The following is a 16,224-nucleotide window of genomic DNA, read 5'->3' on the forward strand; positions in this document are numbered from 1 at the left end:
CAGGGCTGGGTGCTAGGTTGGCACTGAGTGCCATGGTGTGGTTGGCTGGGCAGGGCTGGGTGCTAGGTTGGCACTGAGTGCCATGGTGTGGTTGTTTGGGCAGGGCTGGGTGCTAGGTTGGCACTGAGTGCCATGGTGTGGTTGTTTGGGCAGGGCTGGGTGCTAGGTTGGCACTGAGTGCCATGGTGTGGTTGTTTGGGCAGGGCTGGGTGCTAGGTTGGCACTGAGTGCCATGGTGTGGTTGTTTGGGCAGGGCTGGGTGCTAGGTTGGCACTGAGTGCCATGGTGTGGTTGTTTGGGCAGGGCTGGGTGCTAGGTTGGCACTGAGTGCCATGGTGTGGTTGTTTGGGCAGGGCTGGGTGCTAGGTTGGCACTGAGTGCCATGCTCTGGTTGGTTGGGCAGGGCTGGGTGCTAGGTTGGCCCTGAGTGCCATGGTGTGGTTGGTTGGGCAGGGCTGGGTGCTAGGCTGGCCTGGCTGAGCCTGGAGCTCTCTCCAGCCTGCCTGATTCTCTGATTCTCCTCTCCAGGCTGACCAATCCCTGACTGCCTCAGCCTGTCCCCACAGCAGAGCTTCTCCACTCTCAGCACCTTGGTGGCCTCCTCTGGACCCTCCCCAGCAGCTCCATGTCCCTCTTCTGCCTCTCTCATTGCCAAGCAGAGCTTGCAGCCATCTCCTGAGCTGTTTCTCATGAGCTCTCTGAGCTGGGTCACTGCTCCTTACATGTCCTCATCCTGGCACTGCCAGCTCTTGCCAAAAGTCCCTCCCCAGCTTTCCAGTAGGCTCCTTTCAGGTACTGGGAGGCTGCTCTCAGGTCTTCATGGAGCCTTCTGTGGCCCAGAAGTGATGCACACAGCATGGTGTCGTGGAAGGGATCAGAGCCCTTTTGCCTTATTGCAGAATTTTCATTCGTACACAAAATTGTGGCTCAGAGGCCTTCCATCGAAAAAGTCAAAACAATATTTCCTATCTGCTTGCACTGACGCAGCTGCTGTACCAGCAGGCGTACAGGCCTTGAGAGAATCTCTCTCTCAGGGAAGCAAAGACATAAACATGGCTATGTTTTGGAAAAGGGGTTCGAATTCTCAGGCACGGTGACCACTCGACAAACATCTGCTGGGGGCTGACCCCTGGGTGGTTCCATAAGTTGTTTTTGGTAAGAATTAGCCAATTGTATAGGTTGATTACAACTTTGTACCAATCTGTAAAGTTAACGTGAGTCTGACTGAGTTGGTTGAACACACCTCTTCTGAAACACTATAAAAAAATGTACCCACTTGCACCTCTTGCTCCTTACCTCTTGCTCCTTAACTTAACTGGCCCCTCGCTCTATACCCTGTGCCTCTTTTGCTCGATACCCTGATCGCTGATCACACACACACACACCCGCGGCATTCGCATCGCAAGCAACCAGCTCAAGACTGCACCGTTCCGGACAAGGGCCCGATCCTTACGAGCCCTGGGAGTCAGCATGCAGCTCGACCGGACCCGTGGAGCCTCGGACAACGTGCCTTAAAATCCATAAAGACTTTGAAACTTCTCTGAACTGCATTTGGGACAGTGAGTAATTGATAAACTTCTATTTGAAACTGAATAACTTCTCAAGACTTCAATGAACTCTCTCATATCATAAACTCTCTTCATTTTAGTCATTCTGTATATTAAATCTCAACTACGAACCAAGAATCTACGCAGGATAATTACAAATAAGTTTGGGGAAGGGGATTTCTAGTGTATAATATTAAATTACTTATACCTTTTTATAAAACATCGGCCTCGCATATCATTACTTCTAAACCTCCCCCCCCCAAACAAACTTTCCCGTCCGAGACAATGGACCTGCACTGTCACCACACTCCCAAGGATCCAACCCAACAATTCCATCCCAGAGCAGCTTGGCAGGCAGAGCCTGTGGGGATGCAGGCCACAACAGGCAGCTTCAGCTGGGCAGGGAGGCTGGCAGCAGGCAGCCTGTCCCACAGCCAGCACCTCCTGCCTAAACACAGCAACTCCCTCACCCTTTCCCACGTTGTTTGGTGGGTCTGAGAGGTTCAATCCAGTCCCAGCTTCCCCACCTCACTGCCTGGAAAAAGAGCCTCAGAGAGGAGGCCTGGCCCCAGCTCCCCTCAGCTCCCCACTCAGCACAGCAGCTCTGAGTTTGCTCCAAGGGCTCCCTGGATCTCGACTCAGAATTTGCCTTCTGCCAGAGCCAGAGCCAAGGAGGTACCTGGAAGGCAGCCCAGAGGTGCAGATCTGTCACCCCCACCCCCCCCTCCCATGGGGAAGTTTCCACCTCCTTACAAAACAGTGCTCATGCTTCCAGCTCCTGCTGCTGCCCTTGGCCTTGGCAGCCTTTGCTCTGCTTCCTCCCACACACTCTGCCTCTGCTCTGTGTGCTCAGGGCTTCTGCAGCTCTCCCTCCCTGCACACACCTGCAGCCTGCTTTCCCACTTCACTTTGGGTCAAGGCAACCCAGGAGATCAATCCAGGCTGGGGATGAAGAACTGGACAGCAGCCCAGAGGAGAAGGGCTTGGGAGTGCTGAGGGTGCAGAGCTGGAGAGGAGCTGGCACCGAGCACTGCCAGACAGCCCCAGCCCTGCCCTGGGCTGACCCCCAGCAGTGTGGGCAGCAGGGGCAGGGAGGGGATCCTGCCCCTCTGCTCTGCTCTGCTCTGCTGACACCTCCCCTGCAGGCCTGGGGCAATTCTGGAGTGCTCAGCACAGCACAGACAAGGACCTGCTGGAGAAGGGCCAGAGGAGGCAACCAAGATGCTCAGAGGGCTGGAGAAGCTCTGCTGTGGGCACAGGCTGGCAGAGTTGGGGCTGTGCAGCCAGGAGAAGGCTGCAGGGAGAGCTCAGAGCTGCAGTTCAGTACCTGCAGGGGAGCTGCAGGCAGGCTGGGGAGGGACTGCTCAGAAGGGGCTGTGGGGACAGGCTGAGGGCAATGGTTTGGAGCTGGAGCAGGGCAGAGTTAGGTTGGGCATCAGGAGGGAGTTGTGCCCAGGGAGGGTGGGGAGAGCCTGGCACAGGCTGCCCAGGGAGGTGCTTGAGGCCCCATCCCTGGAGACATCCAGGCTCAGGCTGGCTGTGTCCCTGTGCAGCCTGCTCTGGCTGGAGCTGTCCCTGCTGCCTACACAGGAGCTGGACAAGATGCCCTTGGAGGGTCCCTTCCAGCCCAATGCATTCTGCAGTGCTGTGAATCTCCCCCACTGTGATTTGTGCAGCTCTGTGTGCCCTCAACACCCCCTCCCAACTGTGGCTGGCTGACACCATCAGGGGGTAGATATCACTGCTGGAGCCAGCACGAAACAGAGGTGGAACAGAGATCTGCTCAGCTCATGGCCACTTCACAACCCCATGAACACCTTCCCCCTGAGGACCACAGCCACAAACATCTCCTGTGTAGAGAGAGTTAGAGCAAGGCTGAGGAGCTGCCCAGGAAGGCCTGGATGAGATTGGTTCCTGTACCTGTCCTGCAGGTGTCTTCTCCATCCGAAAAGTCACATCTCTCTCCACCAGCACCAGCACCCCATGGATACACTGAGGGTCCAAGTCCTGCAACACAACAGAGCACAGTTCCATCACCCAGCTGCCTGGCATACCAAGGACAAGGTATCTCATCAGCCTGGAGGTTGCAGCTGATCCTACAAAGGAGGTTAGGAAGCCTGGAAGGAGGTGAGCAGGCACAAAGGCCACTGTCCAGAGCACTAAAGCTGTGTCCTTAAGGGAGGTTGCTTCAGATCAACCAATCCTGCAGTATTGGAGGAAGCAATGAGAGAGGTCAGGTCTTGGCTGCACTGGCAAAAAGCCTCCCCATAAGGAAATGTGTCAGGGAAGGAGAAAACAAAAGACTCATGTTCAGTGTCCAAGTGTTTTCTGAGAGGCAGAGAAGCAGGCAGGATGGAAGAGAGCTCCAAGCTCAGCCAGTCCAACCTAGCACCCAGCCCTGCCCAACAACCACACCATGGCACTCAGTGCCAACCTAGCACCCAGCCCTGACCAAACAACCACACCATGGCACTCAGTGCCAACCTAGCACCCAGCCCTGACCAAACAACCACACCATGGCACTCAGTGCCAACCTAGCACCCAGCCCTGCCCAAACAACCACACCATGGCACTCAGTGCCAACCTAGCACCCAGCCCTGCCCAAACAACCACACCATGGCACTCAGTGTCAACCTAGCACCCAGCCCTGCCCAAACAACCACACCATGGCACTCAGTGTCAACCTAGCACCCAGCCCTGCCCAAACAACCACACCATGGCACTCAGTGCCCAGCCAGCCTTGCCTCCAACCCCTCCAGCCACGGCCACTCCACCACCTCCCTGGGCAGCCCATGCCAGTGCCAATCACTCTCTCTGCCACCAGCTTCCTCCTCACAGCCAGCCCACACCTGCCCTGACACAGCTTCAGCCTGGGGCCCCTTCTGCTGCTGCTGCCTGCCTGGCACCACAGCCCAACCCCACCTGGCTACAGCCTCCCTGCAGGCAGCTGCAGGCAGCAATCAGCTCTGCCCTGAGCCTCCTCTGCTGCAGCCTGCACCCCCCCAGCTCCCTCAGCCTCTCCTCATAGGGCTGTGCTCCAGGCCCCTCCCTCTCCCTCCTCCTCTCCTCTCCTCTCCCTCCTCCTCTCCTCTCCTCTCCCTCCTCCTCTCCTCTCCTCTCCCTCCTCCTCTCCTCTCCTCTCCCTCCTCCTCTCCTCTCCTCTCCCTCCTCCTCTCCTCTCCTCTCCCTCCTCCTCTCCTCTCCTCTCCCTCCTCCTCTCCTCTCCTCTCCCTCCTCCTCTCCTCTCCTCTCCCTCCTCCGCTCCTCTCCCTCCTCCTCTCCTCTCCCTCCTCCTCTCCTCTCCTCTCCCTCCTCCTCTCCTCTCCCTCCTCCTCTCCTCTCCTCTCCCTCCTCCTCTCCTCTCCTCTCCTCTCCTCTCCTCTCCTCTCCTCTCCTCTCCTCTCCTCTCCTCTCCTCTCCTCTCCTCTCCTCTCCTCTCCTCTCCTCTCCTCTCCTCTCCTCTCCTCTCCTCTCCTCTCCTCTCCTCTCCTCTCCTCTCCTCCCTTTCTATTTTTCCCTCATCCACTCCAAACCCAGAACCCTTCCAAACAAGGCAGGAAAAACAATCCCAAACTGCCACACCTTCCCAAACTGGAAGAGCCTTCAGAGCCTCCTCAAATTCCCTTCTCCTGAGCAAGTCCTTCTCCTTTGCCTGGAGCCTTCCCTGCTGTGTGAGCAGCCCTCCAGAGGCCAGGAAGGATTCACTGCACAAGGAGGCTGCGGGAAGGAAAGGCTGAAGCTGATGTGCAGAGCAGATGTGGAGGCAAGCCCAGCTAAGGAGGTATCCCAGCTGGAGCAGCAGCTCCAAATGTGTCTGCTAGGAAGTCACAGGCAGATGGAGAGCAGGCAGAGCTTCACTCATGGCCCTAAATCAATCTGTTCTTTCACAAGGCCTCTTTCTCTCCAGCAGTCAGGAGCTGTGCAGTGGGAGTGAAGGCTAAAGGTAGTGATGGTGCAAGAGGGCTCCAGCAGCAGCCAAACTCCTCACTCCACTTGTTTGTTCCAGCTGAAAATAGCAACTGAAAAGCCACTCAAAAGGAAACCTGTCTGGGGAGAAGTTCACTTTCCAAAGGCATCCAACTCCCAAAGAATTCCAGTGCTTCTCACCACATTCTTCCCCCTTTCAGCAGCTCAGGAGCAGTCCCATCCAGCACTGGTGGAGCAATCCAAACTGGAAGCAGCAGGATGCTGCTGGAGGAAGCTCTCCTGCAGCTCTTGTTAACAGAGCAAAGAGCGAGCCCCAGGCTTGTAAGTCAACTCCTCACCTCCTAAAGCAGGCACAGCACAGAGAGAGGGGCAGAGCTGTGGTGCTGAGGGCTGTGGTGCTGAGGGCCATGGGTTGGCAGTTAGAGAACAGCTGGGGTCATGATCACAAAGGGCTTTGCCAATCTGAATTAGAGTATCAGGCAGGCTGGAAGAGAGCTCCAAGCTCAGCCAGGCCAACCTAGCACCCAGCCCTGCCCAACCAACCACACCATGGCACTCAGTGCCAACCTAGCACCCAGCCCTGCCCAAACAACCACACCATGGCACTCAGTGCCAACCTAGCACCCAGCCCTGCCCAAACAACCACACCATGGCACTCAGTGCCAACCTAGCACCCAGCCCTGCCCAACCAACCACACCATGGCACTCAGTGCCAACCTAGCACCCAGCCCTGCCCAACCAACTACACCATGGCACTCAGTGCCAACCTAGCACCAAGCCCTGCCCAAACAACCACACCATGGCACTCAGTGCCAACCTAGCACCCAGCCCTGACCAAACAACCACACCATGGCACTCAGTGCCAACCTAGCACCCAGCCCTGCCCAACCAACCACACCATGGCACTCAGTGCCAACCTAGCACCCAGCCCTGCCCAAACAACCACACCATGGCACTCAGTGCCCAGCCAGCCTTGGCTCCAACCCCTCCAGCCACGGCCACTCCATCACCTCCCTGGGCAGCCCATGCCAGTGCCAATCACTCTCTCTGCCAGCAGCTTCCTCCTCACAGCCAGCCCACACCTGCCCTGCCACAGCTTCAGCCTGGGGCCCCTTCTGCTGCTGCTGCCTGCCTGGCACCAGAGCCCAACCCCACCTGGCTACAGCCTCCCTGCAGGCAGCTGCAGGCAGCAATCAGCTCTGCCCTGAGCCTCCTCTCAGGGCAGCCTGCACCCCCCCAGCTCCCTCAGCCTCTCCTCACAGGGCTGTGCTCCAGGCCCCTCCCCAGCCTTGCTGCCCTTCTCTCAGCACCTTCCAGCACCTCAGCAGCTCTCTGCAATTCAGGAGCCCACAGCTGCACACAGCACTCCAGGGCTGGCCTGAGCAGGGCTGGGCACAGGGGCACAAGAACCTCCCTTCTCCTGCTGCCCACACTGCTCCTCAGCCAGCCCAGGATGCCACTGGCTCTGCTGCCCACCTGGGCACACTGCTGCCTCATTTTCAGCCCCTCTCTACCAGCACCCCACAGTTCCATCAGCAGGAGCTCAGAAAGCAGCAGGGTAAATGCTCATCTCCTTTAAAGAGAGAATTTGATGCTTTCTTCCACCCTGCTCAGGCTGAAGTTCAAGCAAGCCTCTGGCTTCCTGCCCCAGACATAACAGCACTGGCAGAGGGTGAAGCTCAGGCTGCCAGGAACGTCTGTGCAGATGTGAGAGCTGCCAAGCACCACCCTCAGCCTCAAAGGGACCACTTCTCATGGAGCAGGGGGAGGTCCCAGGGCTTCAACATCACACCAAGGGCCTTTGTACTCCCACAGGAACCAGGCACTGCAAAGCTGTGAACAGCAGGGGCTGAGCTGAACCTTTTTGCCTCCAGCTGTTAGTGAATCTCTCCAGCAATGTTCTCCCCTACCCAGCCCACAGCAGGTCACAGGATGAGGCAACTGCTCCCACAGCAGGAACTAAAAAAGCTCTCAAGGAAGACTCCAGAGGAGAACTCCAGCTCCCAGCTCCCTAAAGGTCAGCACTCACATGCCACTGTCCACACCCTGCCTGCTCTGTGCCCAAGGGACCCATCCCCCAGCCTACTGCTGACAATCTGGACCCAAGCACCCTGGCAGCATTTCCCTCTGCAGCAATTCTTGTTGCAGGCTCCAGGTCCTCTTGCTTTCCTTCAGGTGCCCACAGAGCTGCCAGGGTGCCTCTGGTTCAGTTCCTTCCCCATTTAGCTCTCTGCTCTGCCATGCTCCCAGTGCTGGTTGGGACAGAAGGGCTGCCCAGCCAGTGGGGGGAGAAAGGGAGAGGGAAGGCACAGAGGGGCCAAAGAGAAAGGCTGAGGTGAAAAGAAGCCTTGCAGAAGACAACTGAAGGCAGAGAGAGAATGAGAAGCTTGCACTACTTGAGCAGGTGACTCCAGGCAGCTGCTGGCACTCTCCCAGTCCTGCAGGCACCAAAACTCCTCTGCTCAACAGGGGCAGGGATCTGCTGAAGAGAGTCCAACAGAGAGCTATGAGGATGCTGAAGGGACTGGAACTGCTTTGGAGGAAGGCTGAGAGCCCTGAGGCTGGTTAGGCTGCAGGAGGCTGAAAGGGGACTTGATCAATGTCTGTAAAGCTCAGAGGGGTGAGTGGCAGGATGAAGGTGCCAGGAATAGCACAAGGAACAAGAGATACAAGCTGGAACCCAGGAAGTTCCACCTCAACAGGAGGAGAAAGTTGTTTGGTGTGAGGGTGCTGGAGGCCTGGGGCAGGCTGCACAGAGAGGCTGTGGAGTCTCCTCTGGAGGCTTTCCAAACCCATCCAGATGCATTCCTGTGTGCCCTGCCCTGGGTGATCCTGATTTGGCAGGGGTTGGATCTCCAGAGGTTGCTTCCAAGCCCTAATGTTCTGTGATCCTACTGGCAAGGAAATGCTAACAGCAGCAGCAAGGCCTCTGCCATGAGGCCTCTGCCATGCAGGCACCACACAAACCAGGAGACATTGGCACATCACTGCTGCAGAAAGGAGCAGGACTCCAGAGCAGTCTCAAGCTGTGCCAGGGTAGGTCTGGGCTGGCTGTGAGGAGGAAGCTCCTGGCAGAGAGAGTGATTGGCACTGGCATGGGCTGCCTGGGGAGGTGGTGGAGTGGCCGTGGCTGGAGGGGTTGAAGCCAAGGCTGGCTGGGCACTGAGTGCCATGGTGTGGTTGGTTGGGTAGGGCTGGGTGCTAGGTTGGCACTGAGTGCCATGCTCTGGTTGCTTGGCCAGGGCTGGGTGCTAGGTTGGCCTGACCTGGCCTGGAGCTCTCTTTCGACCTGGTTGATTCTGTGCTCACTCCTCCACCACCAAGAGCACTCTGACAGAGCTGCCAGCTCCCCCCTGCCCAGGAAGCAGAAGGAGAGAGCTGTGCTGAGCCCCAGCTCTCAGATGTGGCACTGAAGCAGACCAACCACACAGACACCAGTTTCATGACATGGCCCTGCTGCAGCTGGCAGAGCTGCAGCCCTGTAGGACCCAAGCTCTGACTCCCAAGCAGCATAAGCTGCAGCATGGTGAGGCACAGCCCTCTCCCAGGCTCCCCCACACCTTCAGCAGCTTCTCTGCAGAGTGGGGACCACACATCCCACCTGCTCTCCCAGGGAGTGGCTGGAGCAGGACAGAGTCCCAGCAGGGCTGACTCCAGGGCTGACTCATGGCCACTCCAGCACGGGGCAGGACCAGCAGGGCTCTTCCTTCCCCTCACTGGGAGGGGCAAAACTCCCTGCACAGATCACCTCCAGGCATGCTAAGCCCTACCAGTGCCCACACTTGGCCACAGACTGCTCTCAGCACAGAGATGGAAGCAAATCTGAACGGTTGGGAGGAGTCTTCCCCCCTTTAGGAGGAGTCTTCTCCTCCAGCTCAGCCTCGCTTCAGTTTGGTGCTTCCTGTGCTAACCCCAAAGCAGGGCTGGATGCATCCCTCCACCCTCCCAAAGCCAGCTGAAAGCCAGGGAGCAGATGGAGACCCAAGCAGCAGATGGAGAGGTTAACATCCAAGCAGGAGGAGGAGCCAAGTGGTGGTGCTGTGGCCAAGCTCAAGGCTCACCTGCAGTATGCTGAAGGCCTTGAAGAGAGCAGGAACCGGTGAGCAGCGCCGAGCATCCACGAGGACTGTCAGACCCAGGGCCTGACATTCTGCTCTGCAGGGACACAGAAAGAGAGGTCACAGCTCTCACCAGACAACATCAACAGGGTGATGGAAGCAGAACCCAGAGCTGGGACAGGCTGAACCCTCCAGCACATCGTGTAAGGCCAAGGGACTAAGTGGCCACCTTCTTTGGCGCTGTCTGCCACGAGAAGCTCCTGGCACAGCTGGCAGCTCATGGCTTGGACAGATTCACTCTGGGCTGGGTCAGGAACTGGCTGGATGGCAGAGCCCAGAGAGTGGTGGAGAATGGAGGCTGCTGTTGGGTTCTGGCCCAGCCAGCATGGCTTTAGGAAGGGCAGGTCCTGTCTCACCAACCTGAGCTCTTTTATGATCAGGTTCCTGCCTGGTGAATGTGGGGCAGGCTGTGGGTGTAGTCTACCTGGACTGCAGCAAAGCCTTTGGCACTGTCTGCCACAAGCAGCTCCTGGCACAGCTGGCAGCTCATGGCTTGGACAGATTCACTCTGGGCTGGGTCAGGAACTGGCTGCATGGCAGAGCCCAGAGAGTGGTGGTGAATGGTGCCACATGCAGCTGGCAGCTGGCACCAGAGGTGTGCCCCAAGGATCAGTGCTGGGACCAGTCCTGGTCAATGTCTTTACTGATGCTCTGGAGCAGGGCATTGAGTCCAGCAGCAGTAAGTTTGCAGATGGCAGCAAGCCAGGAGCAGCTGTGGAACTGTTGGAGGGCAGCAGAGCCCTGCAGAGGGCCCTGGGCAGGCTGCATGGGTGGGCAGAGGCCAAGGGGATGAGAGTGAAGAAGGCCAAGGGCAGGTTGTGCACTTTGGCCACAACAACACTGCAGGCTGGGGCCAGAGGGGCTGAGAGCAGCCAAGAGGAGAGGGACCTGGGGATGCTGATAGATAGTAGCCAAAGCTGAGGCAGCAGTGTGCCCAGGAGGGCAGCAGAGCCAATGGCATCCTGGGCTGGCTGAGGAGCAGTGTGGGCAGCAGGAGAAGGGAGGTTCTTGTGCCCCTGTGCTCAGCACTGCTCAGGCCAGCCCTGGAGTGCTGTGTCCAGCTGTGGGCTCCTGAATTGCAGAGAGCTGCTGAGGTGCTGGAAGGTGCTGAGAGAAGGGCAGCAAGGCTGGGGAGGGGCCTGGAGCACAGCCCTGTGAGGAGAGGCTGAGGGAGCTGGGGGAGTGCAGCCTGCAGCAGAGGAGCCTCAGGGGTGACCTCATTGCTGTCTACAACTACCTGCAGGGAGGCTGCAGCCAGCTGGGGTTGGTCTCTTCTCCCAGGCAGCCAGCAACAGAACAAGGGGACACAGTCTCAAGCTGTGCCAGGGCAGGTCTGGGCTGGCTGTTAGGAGTCTGCTCCTGGCAGAGAGAGTGATTGGCACTGGCATGGGCTGCCCAGGGAGGTGGTGGAGTCTGTGTGCCTGGAGGTGTTCAAGAAAAGCCTGGATGAGGCACTTAGTGCCATGGTCTGGTTGGTTGGATAGGGCTGGGTGCTAGGTTGGACTGGCTGAGCTTGGAGCTCTCTTCCAACCTGCCTGGTTCTATGATTCTCCTAACCAAAGTAGCCACCTCAAAACCACGAGCTGGATCCTTGCTGTTCCCACCTGAACCTCCCAATTCTGCCACTCCCTAGGATATATCTCACTGCTGGAAAGCAGCTGGCACCTGCTCAGGTCTTCCCAGCTATGCTCAGGGCCAAGAGTGGTCCTACCACATTGCTTCACCATTCTGGGCCAGACCCAACTCCAAACCCAAGGTGAAGCACCAGAAACAAAGCAGCACCAGCAGAAGGTTTCCTGTGGGTCCAAGCCTGCTCCCTTTGCCAATGGCTTTAAAGCTCCAAACCAAACCAGAAACAACTGACAGAGAGTTCACTTTGACCTCTGCTTGGTTTAATCACCTACAAGTGAAAGAAAGCCTCAGATGAGCTGAGGGAGCAGTGTAAAAGTGAAAGGAGGAGCAGCAAACCTCAGCCCCCACAGCCTCCAAACCCAATTGTCAGCCCTGACAGCAGGGCAGGTTTTCTTCATCCTTCCAGACTCTCCCTCCTCTTCAGCTTGGGAATCCTGGCCCTAAAATATCAACACTGCATGGTGGAGCTGCTGCAGGACTGCTCCATCACAGCTGCCCCAGTTTCTGAGCTACTGAAGGATGGGCAGAAAGGCCTGGACTGAGTGCAAGGAGTTGGGAACATTCAGCACAGATTCAGAGAGTCATGAGATGGGTTGGGTTGGAAGGGACCTAAAAGCTCAGGCAGGGAACACTTCCCACCAGCACAGGGTGCTCAAGGGACTCATCCAGCCTGGTCCTGAACACCTCCAGGGAGGTTGTGGAGCACAGAAGCACAGAATGGGATCAAAGATCCCATTCTGTGCTTCTGTGCTCCACAACCTCCCTGGGCAACCTGTGCCAGGCTCTGCCCACCCTCACTGCCACCAATTTCTTCCTCATCTCCACTCTCACTCTGCCCTCTCCCAGCTCAAAGCCATTGTCCCTCGTTCTGGCACTGCCAGCCCTTGTCCAAAGTCCCTCCTCAGCTCTCCTGGAGCCCCTTCAGCTACTGGATGGTCTCCTCTCTTCTCCAGGCTGAACAACCCCCAACTGTCTCAGACTGTCCCCACAGCAGAGCTTCTTCAGCCCTCAGATCAGCTTGGAGGCCTCCTCTGGACACTCTCCAGCAGCTCCATGTCCCTCTTCTGATTTTCCTGTTGCCAAGCAGAGTTTGCAGCCATCTCCTGAGTTGTTTCTTATGAGCTCTCCTAGCTGGGGTCACTGCTCCTGACAGGAGCAGTCCTCAACCCAGCACTCCCAGTCCTTGCCAAAAGTCCCTCCCCAGCTTTCTCACAGGCCCCTTTCAGGAGCTGAGAGGCTGCTCTAAGGTCTCCCTGGCGTCTCCTCCTCCAGGCTGAACAGCCCCAACTCTCCCAAGCACCAATGCAGGCTGGGCAGTGCCAGGCTGCAGAGCAGCCCTGAGCAGAGGCACTTGGGGGTGCTGCTGGAGGAGAAGCTCAGCAGGAGCCAGCAGTGTGCACTTGCAGCCCAGAGAGCCAAGCAGAGCCTGGGCTGCAGCAGCAGCAGTGTGGGCAGCAGGGCCAGGGAGGGGATTCTGCCCCTCTGCTCTGCTCTGCTCAGAGCCCACCTGGAGTGCTGCAGCCAGTGCTGGAGCCCCTGGCACAAGAGGGCTGTGGAGATGCTGCAGAGTGTCCAGAGCAGGGCCAGGAGGATGCTGAGAGGCTGCAGCAGCTCTGCTGTGAGCACAGCCTGAAAGAGTTGGGGCTGTGCAGGCTGCAGCAGAGGAGGCTCCCAGGGCACCTTCTGGTGGCCTTGCAGCATCTGCAGGGGGCTGCAAAAAAGCTGGGGAGGGACTTTGGAGGCTGTGAGGGAGTGGCAGGAGTGGGGGGGCTGGAGCAAAGCTGGAGGTGGGGAGAGTGAGGCTGGAGGGGAGGAGGAAGTTGCTGAGCAGGAGAGTGGTGAGAGGCTGGAATGGGTTGCCCAGGGAGGGGGTTGAGGCCCCATGGCTGGAGGTGTTTGAGGCCAGGCTGGCTGAGGCTGTGTGCAGCCTGCTCTAGGGTAGGGTGTCCCTGGGCATGGCAGGGGTTGGCACTGCCTGCTCCTTCTGCTCCCTTCCAGCCCTGCCTGGTTCTGTGATTCTAAGTCTGTCTCAGCCTCTCTCAGCCTTCTTCAGCCTCTGATCATTTTGGTGACCTCCTCTGGCCCCACTCCAGCAGTCTGTAATTGCCTCTTACCACGTGTCCAAGGCACAGAGAGCAAAGCTGTGCTAGTTTGAGGCTAATTGGCATATTTTAATGAGAAGAATTAGACTCTAGGCTGTGAAAAGGAAAGAATGGAGATGCCTGCTGCATTCCAAACACAAGAACACAAAACCCAGATAAGACTTTGGGTCTCTGTGGGAGCCTTTGCTTTCTCCCTGGGCTGCTTCTGTCTAATCCTTCTGCTTCTAAACCCCTCTTTGATGATCTTCCAAGCTCACCTTGCAGGTGAGATATACTCTGAGGGGTGGAAAGAAGGTGGCAAGGTGGTTGGGAGCCCCTCCTGGGGGCTCTGATTGCTGGGAGGGCTGCTGTGTGTCTGTGTCACTTCTAACTTGTCTGTTCCTGCACACAGCTGTAAATACCTGCTGGTACATCGTGCTGAGCTGTGACTATAAAGCTTCAATCCTTAACCTCCAACTCAGCTGAGTCCAGTCAGGCTGGGCAGGGGGCAGGTAACTCCCAAACCATCACCTGGCAGTTTGGGGATTGTCTGCCCCCAGGTTCTTAAGGCAAAAAAGTCAACTTCCCCCACTCCCTCCTTCAGCTTTCACCTGCTCCAAAGGCAAAGAGCACACAAGAGCAGGAGGGGACAAACCTTGGGATGCTGTGCAGGTACAGAAGCAGTCTCACCAGCTGGGTGGTGTTGCAGTGGGGGTTGAGCCAGGCTGTGCTCCTGGTTGTTATGATGGCCACTGCACGTCCTGATTTATCTCTGGTGCCTGGGAGGGGAATAAAGGAGAGGGAATAAGAGAGTCACAAAAGGAAGTGAGCACAAAAAAAGGCACAGAGAGTCTGGTTCCAGGAGTGACTGCTTCAGAGCCCCCCAGCACCTTCCTGGAGATCAGAGAGTGGCTTAGGTTGGGAGAGAACTCAGAGATCATAGAATCAGGCAGGTTGGAAGAGAGCTCCAAGCTCAGCCAGTCCAGCCTAGCACCCAGCCCTGCCCAACCAACCACACCATGGCACTCAGTGCCAACCTAGCACCCAGCCCTGCCCAAACAACCACACCATGGCACTCAGTGCCAACCTAGCACCCAGCCCTGCCCAAACAACCACACCATGGCACTCAGTGCCAACCTAGCACCCAGCCCTGACCAAACAACCACACCATGGCACTCAGTGCCAACCTAGCACCCAGCCCTGCCCAAACAACCACACCATGGCACTCAGTGCCCAGCCAGCCTTGCCTCCAACCCCTCCAGCCACGGCCACTCCACCACCTCCCTGGGCAGCCCATGCCAGTGCCAATCACTCTCTCTGCCAGCAGCTTCCTCCTCACAGCCAGCCCACACCTGCCCTGACACAGCTTCAGCCTGGGGCCCCTTCTGCTGCTGCTGCCTGCCTGGCACCAGAGCCCAACCCCACCTGGCTACAGCCTCCCTGCAGGCAGCTGCAGGCAGCAATCAGCTCTGCCCTGAGCCTCCTCTGCTGCAGCCTGCACCCCCCCAGCTCCCTCAGCCTCTCCTCACAGGGCTGTGCTCCAGGCCCCTCCCCAGCCTTGCTGCCCTTCTCTCAGCACCTTCCAGCACCTCAGCAGCTCTCTGCAATTCAGGAGCCCACAGCTGCACACAGCACTCCAGGGCTGGCCTGAGCAGGGCTGGGCACAGGGGCACAAGAACCTCCCTTCTCCTGCTGCCCACACTGCTCCTCAGCCAGGCACCCTTTGGAGTCTCTGTGCTGCCTCCACCACTCCAAAGCAGGCAGGACTTTGGAGTGAGCCTGCTCAAGCCCTCAGCACATCACAGGAAGGTGACCTAAACAGCAGGGACTGCACCTCCATTGTATGAAAAGCAGCTCCCAGCCACAGGAGCCATTTCCTGCCATACAAACCCAGAGGGAAGGGAAATCCCAAGCACAACACAAAGCCAGAAGCTTGGAGGCAGCTCTGTCCCTCTGCCTCTTCTGAACTTGCTCTCCTGGAGCACCTCTGTCCCCATCCCAAGGGCCAGCCTGCGAGTTGGTAGGTAAACCAGAGCCAGATGGACAGCTCCAGGCACAGAGAAGTGCCCTGGGGTGCCCACAAGCTGCTCTGAAGAAGGGTTCCAAGCACAGATGGGCATTTCCCAAGAGCAAGGCTTCCTTCCACCCAAGGGCCAGAGCTGTGCCACAGCCCTCTTCATGCCAACAGCAGGGACAAAAGCTTTCACTGTCTGCATCCTTCAGGAGGAGGCTTTGTTGCTCCTGACATTCTGGATACTGCATCAGCAAAGAGTGGGAGAGAAATTAGGCTCTTTGATTTGGCTGCTGGACTGGTTGGCATCTAAACAGCTCTGAAACCCCCTCCCAGGGATGAGGCCTCCACCACTGCCCTGGGCAGCCTGAGCTAGGCACTGACATACCCTTTGGGGAAAGAAATTGGTCCTCATGCCCAACTAACCCTCCCCTGGGGCAACTTGAGGCCCTTCTCTCTCATCCTATCACTTGTTTCGTGGGAGAAGAGACAAACTCCCACCTGGCCCCAGCCTCCTTTCAGGGAGCTGTAGAGAGCAATGAGGTCTCCCTTTCAGCCTCCTCCTCTCCAAGCTGAGCAAACTCAACTTCCTCAGCTGCTCCTTCTCAGCCTTCTCCTCCAGCCCCTTCCCCAGCTTTCTTGTCCTTCTCTGGACCTGCTCCAGCCTCTCAATGTCTTTCTTGGAGTGAGGGCTGCAACACCTGGTGATCATTCAAGGGATGGCCTCACCAGCACCCAGTACAGAGGGAGGCTTTTAGAACCAAGGCATCTGAAGAGCCTGACCTACCAGAGCTCCAATCTCATTCTTACCTTGTCAGCAACCCTCTCTCCTTCCCACATCTGAGCTGCCAACATTGGCCTTGCAGGCCCAGCATGGGAAGACACTGAGGTGCCCTTATGCAGCTCTC

General features: G+C 57.6%; 1 protein-coding gene across 1 annotated transcript in view; it reads right to left on the reverse strand.

Annotated features, from left to right (window-relative positions):
* Positions 1-16,224, reverse strand: part of PLEKHG4 (pleckstrin homology and RhoGEF domain containing G4) — a 119,732-nt gene that overhangs the window by 69,805 nt on the left and 33,703 nt on the right. Inside the window, exons 5-7 of the mRNA XM_064159814.1 lie at positions 13,961-14,084; positions 9,536-9,629; positions 3,468-3,554 (exon numbers count right to left, since the gene is read on the reverse strand). Of these exons, the coding sequence (XP_064015884.1) occupies positions 3,468-3,554; positions 9,536-9,629; positions 13,961-14,084 (305 nt within the window). The remainder of the gene's footprint in view (positions 1-3,467; positions 3,555-9,535; positions 9,630-13,960; positions 14,085-16,224) is intronic.

Source organism: Pogoniulus pusillus, chromosome 20, assembly GCF_015220805.1.
Source record: "Pogoniulus pusillus isolate bPogPus1 chromosome 20, bPogPus1.pri, whole genome shotgun sequence".
Classification (NCBI taxonomy): domain Eukaryota; kingdom Metazoa; phylum Chordata; class Aves; order Piciformes; family Lybiidae; genus Pogoniulus; species Pogoniulus pusillus.